Genomic DNA, 15,591 nt, shown 5'->3' with positions numbered 1-15,591 from the left:
CCTTTGCCTCTTGTTTCAAGGATGCCTGTGAGATGCTAATGGGCACAATTTTGAAAGAACTTCAGAAGAAGAATCCAGTCTCTGCCAAGCAAGCATCATTAAGTGAGGACTTACACCAGCCTCCTGCTGCCCAGGACTCAGGGCTGCAGGCTGGACTCATTATCACTGGGAAGACGCTGGAGTTTGCCCTGCAGGAGAGTCTGCAGAGGCAGTTCCTGGAGCTGACTGCTTGCTGTCAAGCTGTGGTCTGCTGCCGAGCCACGCCCCTGCAGAAGAGTGAGGTGGTGAAATTGGTACGCAACCACCTCCGGGTGATGACCCTGGCCATCGGTGAGTGGGATGCAACATAGCCCTGCATTCGTTCTTGCCACACCAGAGGCTGATCCTTCTGTCTGACCTTCCTTCCGTACTTCTGTTTACTCCTCAGTATGTCTATCCTTGTCCTACCCCACTTTCCCTCCCCTAATCCTCCTTTTTCTTCTCTCCCACCCTCAGCGCCTCCCCCTTTCCCTCTATCATCTATTTAACCCTGACCCACATGGTAGAGATGTGACTTGGAAAACAATGTAATGGGACTCTGGGTAACATCAGCTCCCCAAATCAACTGGGTTAAGGAGGGTAGTATACTGATAGAACTGAAAAATTCTGCCTTTAGGAAAGTTATATTCAGGAAGATGAACAATTCACTTATTTATTCATTCAAAAAATATGTATTACATGTCTTCTATGTACCAGGCATTTTTCTAGACTATAGAAATATGTGAGTATATAAAACTGACAGTACCTTTTCTTAAGGAGCTTACATTGAGTAGGAGAGCATACAGTAAAATCACAAAACCAAAAAGGCATAAATATATATCAGATAGTGACAAATGCTATTGAAAAAATAAAGCAGAGTTAGGGAGATGGAGAGCATTGGGGGAGGGAAAGAGAGATGCTATTTGAAATACATTCTTCAAATGTCTCACCAATAAGGATGCTTATGAGCAGAAACTTGAAGGAAATGATAAGAGAGCCAAGAACCAATGGAAGTGAAGGCAGTAGACTATGCTGGGTATGTTCGAGGCCAAAGCAGATGGAACGAAGGGAAGAGTCTTCTGCAGGAAGAGTTTTCTGCAGGATGGTGCAGCTGATGCAGTTGATTTCTGCAGCCCAACCATGTTGGGTTTTGGAGGCCATAATAAGGTTTTGGCTTTTATCTGAAGTGATAGGAAACCATTGGAGGACTTTGAGCACAGGAAGTGCATGATCTGCCTTATGTCTAAAAGGATCACATTGGCTGCAGTGTTGAGAATAACTGTTGGGTACAAGGACATAAGGAAGGAGATCAGTTGAGAGGCTGTTGAAATAATTCAGGCAAGAAGACATAATAGTAATTTGAGCCCAGCTGAGAGCAGAGAAGGTGGAGGGATGTGGTCAGATAACAGACATGGCTTGAAGAAAGAGCTAAGGACATTTGTTATGTTACTGACAGGAGTTAAGGGGGACACGTTTTTGTTTCTGAGAACAGAGAGGATGGAGCTGCCATTTACTGAGATGGAATTGGGGGAATTGGGAGTTAGGTCTTACACATAATTATATTTGAAAAGTCCATTAGATATCTATGCAGTGATATCGGGTTGGCAATTTGGATATAAAGTCTGGAATTTAGTGATTAGGAATTGGCTGGAGATATGAATTTGGGAACCATAGGTCTAGTGGTAGTTAAAGCCTTGGTATTAGATGAGATCACCAAAAAATGAGTATAATTGGAAAAGAGAAGCAGTGTAAGATTAAGTTCTGAAACACTGTAATACTTAAAGGGTAGCAAGATGAGGACTCAGTCTGTTTTGCACCTGGATTGTTTTGAGTCCCAGGTATCTTCTCCCCTAAGGTGGCTGATACAGTCACCAAAAATTCCCAGGTTTATATACTATCCAGTTAACAACCTGAGTGAAAAGATAACATGTCTTTAGAGTATAAAGTGTCTTTAGAGTATAAAGTGTCAGGATCAGGGGGAATTTTGGCCAACTATCTTATTGAAAGAACCAATAAATGAATGAATTGTTCAAGCCCCGATCCAAATGTTCATGAGGGTAGAGCCCCTGGACAAGTCAGTTATAGCAATTGAGTTGAGTCATGTGCCCATCACTGAACCAGTCACTGAGGCCAGGAAACAGTGCTGACTGTCCAGGCCTTGTTCATGTGCCCATCCAGAATCTGGGAGTTTGGGTTCATCATAACAAACCACCTGGACTCAGAGTTCCTGAGGAAGATCAGGTATTAATACTAGAAAGCAAGTGGATGGTTGGTAGGCAGTTGGGAACAACCATTCATTACCAACAAGAAGGGAATACCTCCTCTTAAGAAGCTCCCCTTGTGTTGGGGAGACCAAGAAATTGCTAGCAACCACAATCCCATGTGACAGGTATGATAGAGACCACAGTGTGGTGCTGGAGCCGAAGGAAGGGGCATCTGATCTAAAGAGAATATGGAGAGTGTTTCCCAGAGGAAGTGACATCTAAGCTGAGAGCAAGAGCAATTGAAATAGAGCCAAGTGGGGTGGGGATGATGAGGACAGTGTTAAAAGAATAGAGGAGCAGTGTGCGCCATGCTGGAGAGAGCAGGTGTATCTGGAAAACTGAAACTAGAACAAGCAGCGTGGAGCAAAGGGAGAGCAGCCCAGGCAGGTGCCATGGTGTGAAGGATTCTAAGGCAGTGCTGAGTTTGGAATTCTACCTGATGGCAGTGGGACAGACGCCACATTTAATTTCTGCTTAAATAGCTGCCGTGTAACTTGGAGACATGGGATAAACTTTGAAGGACATTTGTGTGTTTGCTTGAGTGGCTGCCATAGATTCGCAAAGTTTGCATGTTTTCTCCAGTCCTCATGTGCTTCTCACCTTTTCTGCCTCACGAAGGTGATGGTGCCAATGACGTCAGCATGATACAAGTGGCAGACGTTGGGATAGGGATCTCAGGTCAAGAAGGCATGCAGGTGAGTGGATGCTGTGCACCCAGACATCACAGACTTGACCTACCCATCAAAGGCAGTGTTCTCCAGGCAGAAATCTCGGTGGAAGCATGAGGCTCTGTGTGGTTAGCTCAGGAGTGGGAGGCAGGAAATTTATCCATGCATGCATTCATTCTTTACTGGGTGAGTAATAGAGTATTTTCCCGGATAGGTATTTTTAACTGTGTGGTTCACTTGTTCAATTTAAAAAATGTAGCCTGTCTAGATCATGTAAATATGTATTTTTAGCCCTGCAACAACTATGTGACTTTTGACACTGATGAAAAGTACTGAGGGTTTGAATAAAAGACCTGAAGGTCCTAAAGAGAGAGGAGAGGGAATGAAGGAGGCAGGAGGGTCCTGTTTCAGCTGGGGGAGAGGGGTGCATACACATGTGTGCGTGTATGTGTTGGATAGAGTTTTAGACACAAAATTCAGAGAGAAGCTCGTCCAAAAGTCTGCTTTTCATATATGGAGCAAATACTGTCAGAGGAAAGTAGAATGTGAGGCTTAGGGCTTCTGAAGAAATGTATATTATTATAATATCTCTAAGAAAGATAAGAAATTCAAATATCTCTTTGCTTGACATATTAAGTTACAAAAAGTGATTCCAGCCATATTTTGAATATTCTCCTCATTGAAGGGTAGCGAAAGAACATTGTAATCTTCAGGGAGCTGCTCTCTAGGGAAGGTATATTTGCTGAAATTACATCACAGTGGTAACCAGAGAAGTAGTCATGTTTCCTGTGACCCTGTTGGAAAGCTCAGTTGTAATTCCAGGCAGCCCATTCAGGCTATGTTCATGGGCTTTTATTTGTTTGAGAGTTTTTTTTTGGTCTGCACATAAGGTTGAAAGAACAGATGTAAGGTTGAAATAATTAATCTGGTCTGCTGATGGCCAGGGTGCCCTGCTGTCTGTCCAATTGCTCACAGTGACCTTCTCTCCCCATTGCCTCTGCAGGCTGTGATGGCCAGTGACTTTGCTGTTTCTCAGTTTAAACATCTCAGCAAGCTCCTTCTTGTCCATGGGCACTGGTGTTACACACGGCTTTCCAACATGATTCTCTATTTTTTCTACAAGAATGTGGTATGTAGCTCCAGCAAATTTGTCCGTCCAATCCTGCTTGTGAAAGGGATGAAGAGGAAGTGCCCTACACTAAGCTACTGAGCTTGCTGATGTTTGAGGAGTAGCCAGGAGCATTCCTGCTACCTTACCAGAAATAATCTAGGAATGTGCTGTGTTTCAGCTGCTGACAGCAAATTGCTAGACTCGTCCATATGCTGGCATTTTCTATTCCCTATGCATTTAAATTCAGTGAAGTCCTGTCTGGTTTATTTAAAATCCAATTTTTGACCTTCCATAAATAGGTGGTGACAAGCAGAATTATGAAATGTTTAATGCTATCTGTCAGTAGAGAATGAAAAGGTTTGCTTCCATTTTCTAGGAGCTACTGAAAATTATCTTCGGTCTTCAAATCAGTGTCCCATGTGATGTACTGAAAACACAGATGAAAACCCAATATAACACCTAAGCCTGTAGCTGTCTTAACACTCACATGAAAATTCTCTTGCAAGCCTATGAAATGTATTTGTGCTCTTGGGAAATATTTTATGGTCAAGGAACTTAATTTTGATTATGTCATTCCTAAAAGCACAGAATTTGATTAGAAGTCCTGGCTTCTAATCTTTGGCATACCATTTAAATTTGTTTCTTCTTTCATAAGATCACGTTGACCTTACTTTGCTTCGCTTAAGCCTCTTCTAGGCAGAGTCATATATAAATATGTCATGATTTTTAGGCTAGATTTATTCTAGTCTCCAAAGTCCGTATGTAGCATTAGTAGTCAATATGTTACATCATTCTATTTAAATAATATCTTTAGAAAAAAAATAACATCAAATGGGTCATTTCTCAGATCTTCCAAATGTGTCATTTAGATCTGATCTATGTATGTATCTGTCTGCTGGTCAGCAAGAGCACTTTTTCTCTGAAGCTCCATTAATTTTTTAGGAAGCTCCCAGTCATTTGCTTAATTAGAATTAACACTTTTAGCCAAACTTTAATAAAACTTACTTTATGAAAATTTTTGAAATGTAAAACATCCATATCTGAGTGTATGATTCTGGGAGAAGCTGTGATTTGTAGTTTAAAATTCCAGGACTTATAGTGGTCATGGCTTTTAGAGAAGAGACCCTTTCCCAAGTTTTTTGTAAATACCTTTGCATTTTTCTACCTTCTCCTCAATTTTGATGCCTCCACCTCCCTCCGTTTAACCCCAGGTTAACTTCAATGGTTAAGAAACACTATTAGTAGGAAGAGATGCCATATGCTCTGGGAAAAAGTGGGTGGGGGGTTCCACAGCCAGGACCCTGTGGTCTTTCTGGTCTGTAACCATTGATAGCCATTCACACTGATGTCCTCCCAACTTATTTCTACCTTTTAGTCACATACCAAACAATGAATAATTTATAAACTATCTTAAAAAGAGTCAGTACCAGAAGCCATTCAAGTAGCTTATCTTTCTGAGACTCCGGTTCTTGGGTTTCTGGAGACTTGAGAACTGATGAGGACTATGGATTCAGTCCCCAAAACAGTGCCATAAAACATATGTGCCCAAAGTGGATACATCTTCAGGATCTGGGCATAATGAGTGCCTGTGGACCTGAGGCTGAGAAGCTTGGTTCTAAGGACTGTGGCCTCATCCACAGGGGCTCTAGTGTATCTGTGGCGCCCATGATAACAACATCTTAATATTCATAAGGTACATGACAGGTCCTGAGCACTTCCTAACTTGTTCTTGATACTAAGCTCTTATGTGATGTAATTCTCATTTTTCAGATGAGGAAACCAAAATTTAGAGAGGTTAGGTGAATGGCTTAAAGTCGAAGAATCAGTAGGAAGTGTCCCTTGAAACAGACGCCCTGTGTCCTTTCCTGTGGCCTGCCTTGCTTGAAGGCACAGAGCCTTTGCTAGCTTGGACTTGGCTTATCTGAGACAAAATACTGGAGGAAATGATGTAGGATACGCCTGGCCTCTAGGGTGACTACCTAACCTGGCTCACGTGGAACAGTCCCACCTTCAGCAGAGAGAGTCCTGTGTCCCAGGAAACTCCTCATTCCCACGCAGACTGGAATGATTGGCTGCCCTACTGGCAACATCCCACTTCACCACTAAAAATAACTGTGGCCCCAGAAAGCCCGAGAATGGCCATTCGCTGTGTGCCTACTGAACCCAGGCACTGGGCCAGGCTCTCTCCATCTAGAGCTAAGAATGCCTCACTTTGAATATAAATGGGCTCTGCCACATTAGCCAAGTGACTTTGGGCATGCTCCTTTGCTTCCTGTGCCTCAGGTACCTCATCCATAAAATGGAAACAACAGTGATTGCCAAGTTGTTACCAAGATTTAATGAATTATTTGTAAAGCTCTTACAACAGGGCCAGCACCACACAGTAAGTGCTGTGTGTGGGTATGTGTGTATGTGGGTATGTTTGTGTGTATGTATAGCAGTTTAATAAAATGTTTGCCAAGGGAAGGCTGCAAGGTAAGTTGTGATCTTCCCTTTTTTTAGCTGAGGAAACTACACTGGGAGGGAAGCTGAGATCACACAGCTCAAAGTGGCAGTGCATGGCATGTGTGGTCACAGCATGCAGTGCTGTTTCTAAGATGGCTAATGTTCCTCTTTGTGTCCCCAGGCCTACGTGAACCTCCTTTTCTGGTACCAGTTCTTTTGTGGGTTTTCAGGAACATCCATGACTGACTACTGGGTTTTGATCTTCTTCAACCTACTTTTCACATCTGCCCCTCCTGTCATTTATGGTGTTTTGGAGAAAGATGTGTCTGCAGAGACCCTCATGCAGCTGCCTGAACTTTACAAGAGTGGCCAGGGATCAGAGGTAGGTACTGAAGCAGAAGTGCTCAGGCCAATACACATCCTTTGCCAAGGCCAGGGCATTTTCCAGTCAGCCTGCTTCAAATGTTGTGGTATATTTAAAACTCTTTGATGCAAAAGCCCTCTGCTAGCATGGCAGATATGAAGTTACTCGCTTCTGAGATGAACACAGGGAAAATGATGAAAGTCCTTAGGTACTTGTAAAAAAAAATCCAATGTTTAGAACTTGCAACTAATAATATCTAGTATTAATAAACCCCATTGTGCCATCTTTTGTGCAAACTGCTAAACATTGTCTTATCTTCACAGAACACTTTGAGAGAGAACCCGGTATTATTCCCATTCTAAGATAAGGAATTTGAACTTCAAAGGGGCTAATTTTTCCAAAAATTTCACAGCTAAAAAATGGTAGAGCCAGGATGTAAACCCTTCTTAGTCTGGTCGTAAAGCCAAAATAAATTCTTTATGTGCTACACAAAACAGTGCACTGATCTTAATGGCTCCCTCTCCCTAAAAGCATGCCCCACCTCCATGTAGTTGATCTCTTAGTCCCATCAGCTACCTCTGATGTATTGCTTAACCCCTGTCCCCCCTTCCTCCTTTGTCTCACTGCCCTCACTGTCTCTTATCTAGAGTATTGTCACCAGTTAATTGGGCAAGCTGTCTCAAAGCTCTTTTCTTTCTAATTCATCTCTCACAAAATTAATAATAACCAACATTAAGATGGCACTTATGAACATTTATATAATGCCAAGCACTGTTCTAGGTTATTAACATACATTAATCCTCAAAATGTCCCTGTGAGCTAGATGCTGTTGTCATCCATGCTGTAGGTGAGGAAGGTCAGGCATGGAGAGGAACCGTAAGCAATCTGCCCGTGTCACAGAGCTCATGGGCGGTGCACGTGAACCCTGCCTGCCAAATCCACACTATCTACCGTTGTTCTGAGCTGGGGGTAGACTAAGCACTGATGCTGTCTTTAGTCCTTGGCACCCCCACCCTGTTTAACGGCTGGAAATCCAAAGTGGTCTCGCAAGTACATTATCACCATTACAGGGACTGAGTGGACCAAGAGCCTACAGACACCTAGATGTGGACGAAGCTGAGGGGTCTGTCTCGTCAGATATTCTAGTCATGAGAAGAGGACTCTGTTAGGACTTATAGTTGCAAGTGACAGAAAACCAGCTCAAACTGGCTTAATGAAAAAGGGAAATTTATTGGCTCACATAGCTGCAAAATCCAGGAGTAAAGTTTACAGAACACTGTTATTTTTAAAGCAATTGTGACTGTCCTGTTTATGACTCACTGGCCTAGCTTGAGGCCCATGCCTTTCTCTGGGTTTATCACTCTGGCTAAAAGGATCACTTTCTCATTGACCAGGCCTGGGCATATATCATTCTTAAGGACAGAGCTGAACCCTATACACAGGATTGAGAAGAATGGTCTCCTGTAAACATACTGGACAGACAGAAATGAGACCCACTGTAAGAAATCTGTGTGTTGTGATTCACTCACTGTCCTGAAGACACTGACCCAGAGTAGCACACATTAGGAATAGTGGGTTATGTTTAGCCTGGGTGTAAATTCTTTCTCTGTGGTGTGTGATATTGGCTAAGTTATTTAGTTTGCCTGTACTTCAGTTTCTCCTTTACAGGGATGGTGTGAAGGTTAAGTTATGGTCTGTACAAACGTTCCAGCCACAAAAAATCCAGTACTGTCATTTTTATGCCTCAGAATTAACCAGAAATTTGAAAAAAAATACCAGATTCAAAATGATTCGTTCATTTTCATCAGCCTAACTTCATTCTGACTTGAACTACCTTTCCAGACTGGAGAGTAATTTAATATCTTCAGACTACCTGGAGCGGCCTACACAGAGGAAAGTCACACATTCAGCTTTCAGGGAAGAAGGAATCCTTCTAATCCTTTAATATTACCTACTCCATTCACATCACACAACTACACAGGGTTTTCCTACAGGAATCCAGTTCTGACTTGAAGTTCAAGGCCAGGATGCAGGAATGTGTGGTCGCTCTTAATGAACGTTGTCCTGCACCCCATGCCTGTTAACTTCCAAATCCACTGGGGAAAAAGGGAGGTGAGGAGGGGGAAGTTCCAAGTTTTTATAGCGGGGGTAGGGGGTGGGGTGGGGTGGGGGTTAAAAGCCTGTTTGTACAGACTGAAGATCGTGATTGGTGTTTATGCTTGGAAGAGCTGAGGCCATTGTTTCCTGAAGTTGAACCTTGTTATCAGTCCTTTGCACACATTGTTCTACTGAGCTTGCCTGTTTCATAATGTGGTAACAGCAGGTGGATTCCCAGCATGAGACTGTTGATAAAAAGTAATTGATTTCATTGACTTCACCTTCCAGAAACATTATCCTTTCTTTGAAATTGGCCTCCAAACAAATTCTCTTTTTGGTTGGGCCATTTTCTATCTTCAGTGTCATGAAATATACTCTCCAGGATTACATACAGTCTCTCTTCTCGAAAGGAGACGGGTCTGAAGGCTGCCGTCGGAGGCTCCCTTCTGGGAAGCAGTCGCCTTGTGCCCGTCTCTCATCGCCCACAGTCTTCCTTCTGGCTTTGACCCCATGAGCTGACTCACAGTTTCCGGGAGACCCCATGAGTTAATCCCTTCAGCCTCTCATTTACCTGATCCTCGATCCTTTTTTACTTCATGATTCCCCCTTACATGACTGTGGAGAAATTATACTTTTTACCTTTTTGCTCTAGGTCTTCAAGCAACTGCTCGTCCACCAGAAGCATGAGACTATATTTTACCTGAATCCCTAGTGGCATCTGGGTTGTCCCCTTGGCTCTGTCTTATTCTCTTGTACCATTTGATTGTTCTTATGCTTAGATTTCATGGACACTTGGGTGAAGAAAAGCAGGTAGAATATCCCATCATTTCCAGTGAAGAAATAGTAACAGGGCAAAGTAGACTGAAAACAATAACTCTTTATGCTTTCTTTTCCAGAGGATAAAGACATTTTTTTAAAAAAGGAATAGATGTACTTTATTGAAGTCTGTTATTGACAAATGAAAGAATATTAAGTATGAGCATGAGGAGTTTTTTCTGGATACATCTCTTAAGGCAAGGGAAACAAAATAGAAAATAAGTGGAACTACATCAAACTAAAAAGCTTCTGTAGAGCATAAACACCATCAGCAGAACAAAAAGGCAACTTACACGTGGGAGAATATATTCATAAATGATATATCTGATAAGGGGTTAACATCCAGAACATATAAAGAACTCATATACCTTAACACCACAAATACAAATAGCCTGATTAAAAAATGGGCAGAGGGCCTAAACAGACATTTTTCCAGTAAGACATACAGATGGCCAGCAGGCACATGAAAAGATGCTCCACATCACTAATCATCAGGGAAATGCAAATCAAAACCACAATGAGATATCACCTCACACTAGTCAGAATGGCCACTATCCAAAAGACAAGAAATAACAAGTGCAGGTGAGGATGTGGAGAAAGAGAACCCCTACTGTTGGTGGGAATGTCAATTGGTGCAGCCACTGTGGTATGGGGGTTCCTCAAAAAGCTAAAAATAGAAATAACACAGGACCCAGCAATTCCACTTATAGAAATTTACGTGAAGAAAACAAAGTCTCTGATTCGAAAAGATGTATGCGCCCCTATGTTTATTGTCACATTATTTACAATAGCCAAGATATGGAAGCACCGAAGTGTCCATCAATAGATGAATGGATAAAGACGTACATATATACAATGGTATATTATTCAGCAACAAAAAAGAAATCCTGCCATTTGTGACAACAGGATTGGCTTAGAGAGTATCATGCTAAATGAAATAAGCCAGGCAGAGAAAGACAAATATCATATGATTTCACTTATGTGCATAATCTAAAAACAAAAGAAAATGAACACAACAAAAATAGACTCACAGACACTAAGAAGTGAGTGGTGGTTACCATGGGGGAAGGGTAGGAGTGAGTGGGTGAAATAGGTGAAGTGGATGAAGAGGCACAAAATCTCAATCACAATATAAATTAGTCACAGGGATGAAAGTACAGCATAGAGAATATAGCGAATAGTTGTGTAACATCTTTCTATGTTGACAGTTAACTATACTAGTTGGTGTGAGCACTTAATAATGTAGATAACTATCAAATTGCTATGTTGTATACTTGGAAAAAAAGAATGGAAGAATTTAAATGGAGAATTTGTCTCTTTATAATAAAAACTTTGTTCATTACAAGACAATTAGACATTTTCAAGGAAATTTCAGCCTCTTTTTGCATTTGGAAGGAAATAAGACTGAGAACGTGTTAAGAAAAGAGAGGACTGGCACAGGGTTGTGATACATGTGTCGCCCTTTTTGTCCAGCGCAGACATCACTGCTAAGCCATAGCACTAATTCTTCCTGCTGTGTCTGAATGCAGCCCTCCCTTCTGCACACACATCACCCCATTAGATCAGCGTTGACTCTTGTTTGAAAACCTGTTTTCAATCGCTTGACTAGTGTCTCCACTTGATCTTTCTCTTTATAAGCTTTTGGTAGGAAGCAGTTTAGCACATGAAAAGTTATATAAAAAACATTTTATTAATCTGACATTTGTCCAGTACCTGCTATGTACCAGGCACTGTTTTAATCACTTGAATAAGAGAGTCAAAGTCCTACTGTATGGAGCTTGTATTCTGTTGAGAACCAGAATATCATTAGGTAAACAATCAGATTGTTTTTGATGGTGATCAGCGACTTCTAAGAATAGTGAGGTAGTCAGTGATTGGGTGGGCATAATTTTCAAACTGGTCTGGGGGTGCCTCTAACAGGACTCGTTATTTGAGCTAGGCTGTGAATAATGAAGAACTGCTCATGGTAAGCCCAGGGAAATGCATTCCTGGCAGAGGGAAGAACACAGGTAAAGAACTGAAGAAATAGATTTGGCAAGTTTGAAGAACAGGAAGGTAACACAGTGAACTTAGGTTGTATTGCAAATGCAGTGGAAAGTCAATGGTGGTGGCATTGAAATGAGTCAGTTTGGTTAATTAGGGAAGTGTATAGCCTGATTTGCCATTTTTAAAACTCTGCTGCTTTGGGAAGAGTGACTTAGGGGTAGGAGAGGAAGTAGAGGGGCAAATGAGATGGTCATCCATTCATTCATTCAGAAAGAGCTGATTGTGAATTAGAATGAAGAGAGTAGTGGGGATAGAGAAGTAGATGAATTTGGAGTTTTTGAAAAAGTACCTTCTCATCAGTAGGAAATGTAAAGTTATTACTATGATCCGTATTTCAAGTAGATTTAAGGTTGATCCAATGATAAAACAACATGAGCTGAAGAAGACTTCCTTCAGGGGATTTTTTCACCTGTGAACTTACCCCATTCAACTGTCACACCTCATTTTTCCACTACTACTTACAAATCTCCCATATTTTGTGAGTGAGAAAATGAAGGAATAGAGCTTCTTTCAAAGAAGCACAAGTAGGTACTGGTTTGTGTTGTTCCTTGACGTTGCCTTGACCCCTATTAATCTTCCTCCTGCCCCGATATCATTTTCAGGCATACTTACCCCTTGCCTTCTGGATCACCTTACTGGACGCGTTTTATCAAAGCCTGGTCTGCTTCTTTGTGCCTTACTATGTGAGTCCTTGTTCACTCCAAGTATTTATTAATGAATCAATGATGCTTTGTACTTCGTCACTGGTATCAGCATATAGAATGGATATATTAGAGTAGATTGCTCATATAATCAAGTTGATTATTAATGGACTAAACTATAACACCTCCCCAGATATGTTAGATAATGGATTGAATTTGGAGAAAATGCCTCATTGATTCTTTTTAAGTCTTTTTAGCCCTGTATTGCTTGATCACTTGTCAATGACTTGGGTAAAATTGAAAGTATGACCATATAATTAGATAATTCAAAACCAGAGAGGCAGAGTCAGAATATAGGAGCTCTTATTAATCAGTGCTGGGCTAATTCTGCCAGGATGATATGTAGAGTGTTAAATTTAAGTTCTCATAACTAACCTCCCCCCAAACTTAAAAAACCTGTTTTGCAGGTAAAAAATGGAAGAAATGTGACTAAGCAAAGAATGTGTAAAACTGAATTTAAAAATTTAGGCCAGCACCAAGCAGCAGGGTACAGCAGCCCACCCACATACACCCCTGGCCAGAAGAAAACATTAGTTTGATCATGGATGGTGTTAAAAAAATCCACAGTATTAAGAATGAAAAAGATATTCTCTAAGTTAACAATTTCTATGCTCTAGTTCTTTATTCAAATGAAATGACTTGCATTTGCCCAGCTAAAATATTCTGGGTATACAGCATTTCAAGAGGAGTATAGGAAAGGCAATTAGAAATGTATTCAGAAGAGATTGACTAGAATTGTGGAAGATTAGAAAATTGTGTCATTTGAGGAATCCTGTAAGGACTTGAAAACATTTACATAGGAGAAGAAGCTTTATTTACTTAGCAGAGATATAAACTCAGGGTAGACATAATAGCTGCTTCAAAGGTTTGCAGAACTGTTAAATGGAACATATTTTATATCTCTCTACACTTAACAGAGCTAGAAATATATGTAAAAGTTTCCAGGAAGATTAACTATGATTTAGAACAAAGAGGAATTGCTACTGAAAAGTTCAAAGATCAAATGGACTTGCATAAGAGAGTCAGTCTCTCTTGCCTGGAAATGTTCAGTTTATCCTAAATGGCCAATTTTTGGGAACACCAAAGAAGGGACTCAATCCTCAACTGTGCTGTAGAATAAGGGGGTGATATTCACACCACTATTTGTGCACAACTCTCCAAGGTCACCAACTGTTCTCTCTTTGTAGACCTACCAGGACTCAGATATTGACATCTTTACATTTGGAAACCCGCTGAATACAGCTGCTCTGTTCATCATTATCTTCCACCTGGTAATCGAAAGCAAGAGTTTGGTGAGTGGCTCTCCTGTCTCTGAAGTAGCCTGAAACCATGCTTGGGGAAATGTTTTCTATTAGCAGTGAGTCTGCTAAGCCCTTGATGCCTAGAAGACAATAGTGGTAATGAGAAAACTGTGTAAGAAGTGTGATTGTTGACTGTTGAATGCCATTATGCTGTGGTTGATGAGAAGCCAGGGCAAGTGGAAAACACCTGGCTGGTGCCTTTGGTGGTATCTATGGTGGATGGTTTATGGAGGTATAAGCCAGGCTGGAGAAACAATTACTCTTCTAGTGGCCAGCATTCTTCAAGATAAGGCTGATGCCTCTCTACTAAAATAAATAGAGGTGTTATGCCGTAATCCTGGTATGCTGGCTTTATGCCCTTCTTTTGTAAAAATTTATCTTTTTCTCCCTCCAGAATTCTAACCATTCACTTAAATCTAGGTCTTTTTGAACTTAGTTGCTGACTTACTGATAAAGTTAAATATTTTCAAAGTGATTGCAAGGTAGCTCTTAGCAGCAAAGCTACTGTGTAGGATTCAGGTAATGGGAGTTTTATTGTAAACTTTTCTTCGCACATGGTAGCATTCTGCCATTCTCTGGAAAATAAACTACCTCTCTGATTATATATCCTGCTCACTCATTTCCACTGCTGAGGTCCAAGCCACTATCATCTCAGCCCCTTTAGTCTTCTTCCCTGTACTCTTGACTCTTTCAGGCCCTTTTCTACAAATCAAGCAGAATCTGCCTTTTGTAAAACAAATCATGTATCTTTTTGCTCTCCTCTGGAGAAATTGCCCTTCAGTGACTTCCCATTCTACTTGGAATGAAGCCTTAAAGCCCTAAGATGGTCTGTAAGGCCTCATGCAGAGATACCCCTTCTTCTCTCCCCTATCTTACTTTCACTTACTTATGGGCTGGAACCACACTTCCCCCTTTCAGTTTCTGATTCACTGAACTCATTGCCACATCAGGGCCTTGGCATTTACCACATCTGATGGGATGCATGCTTACTTCCCCCCTGGGTCCCTGCACTTTACCCAGTTCAAATGTTACGTTAGGTCTAGCTGCTTCCCCCAAGAGCCCTTTGCTAACCATCCATTGTCTCATACCATCCTCTAGTTTTCATTCACAGCTCTAATAATAATTTATAGTTATTATGTGATCATCTGACTCATGTTCATCCTCTGAATATTCTCATTGAGGACAGGGTTCATGTTTATATTGTTCACTGCTGTGTACCAAAATCTAGGGCAAGACTGGCACACAGTACATGTTCAGAAAATATTAGGATGGGTAAATGAATGATTAAATGACTTACCAGTGTTTGGGGTATATTTACCATCCTCTAATGAATTCATTTCAAACAGGAATAGCTGAAAGAGGTTATAGTTTAAATGTTATATTATTAAATTATTTATAATAATTTCTAAAGTAGGTATCACTTGCTTCGCTTATGACCTGCTGTCACCAAACTGTACAAGCCTGAAGTATAGTAAAAGGTTAATTAATATCTGCCAATCTAGATGGATAGAGTAAAAGGAATTCTAGAACTAAAGTATTTTGTGTTGTTTTAATATCCATTTAACTTCATTTTTAAGCAGTTGTGTAGGTACTTCTGGTTACTGCCGAAGGAAGTGTCATAGATTCTGACATTTATTAATGTTCCAAAGGATCTAATATGTAAAATGTGTCAGTTTGGGTCTGCTGGTTATGAGCATAGCAATCTGTTCTGGCTAACCTGAGCAAATAGCAAATTTATTAAAAATATGTTGAGAAGCCAT

General features: G+C 41.0%; 1 protein-coding gene across 4 annotated transcripts in view; it reads left to right on the top strand.

The window, feature by feature from the left end:
- Positions 1–15,591, top strand: part of ATP10D (ATPase phospholipid transporting 10D (putative)) — a 105,460-nt gene that overhangs the window by 80,219 nt on the left and 9,650 nt on the right. For all 4 annotated transcript variants that reach the window (XM_073237661.1, XM_073237660.1, XM_036998610.2 and 1 more), the window contains 6 exons: positions 21–330; positions 2,901–2,977; positions 3,954–4,079; positions 6,688–6,888; positions 12,432–12,512; positions 13,718–13,822. In XM_073237661.1, coding sequence (XP_073093762.1) covers positions 21–330; positions 2,901–2,977; positions 3,954–4,079; positions 6,688–6,888; positions 12,432–12,512; positions 13,718–13,822 — 900 coding nt within the window. The remainder of the gene's footprint in view (positions 1–20; positions 331–2,900; positions 2,978–3,953; positions 4,080–6,687; positions 6,889–12,431; positions 12,513–13,717; positions 13,823–15,591) is intronic.

The sequence above is a fragment of the Manis javanica genome, chromosome 5 (genome assembly GCF_040802235.1).
Source record: "Manis javanica isolate MJ-LG chromosome 5, MJ_LKY, whole genome shotgun sequence".
Lineage (NCBI taxonomy): Eukaryota > Metazoa > Chordata > Mammalia > Pholidota > Manidae > Manis > Manis javanica.
The sequence above is the reverse complement of the archived record's forward strand: the minus strand, read 5'-3'. Positions and strand labels throughout refer to the sequence as shown.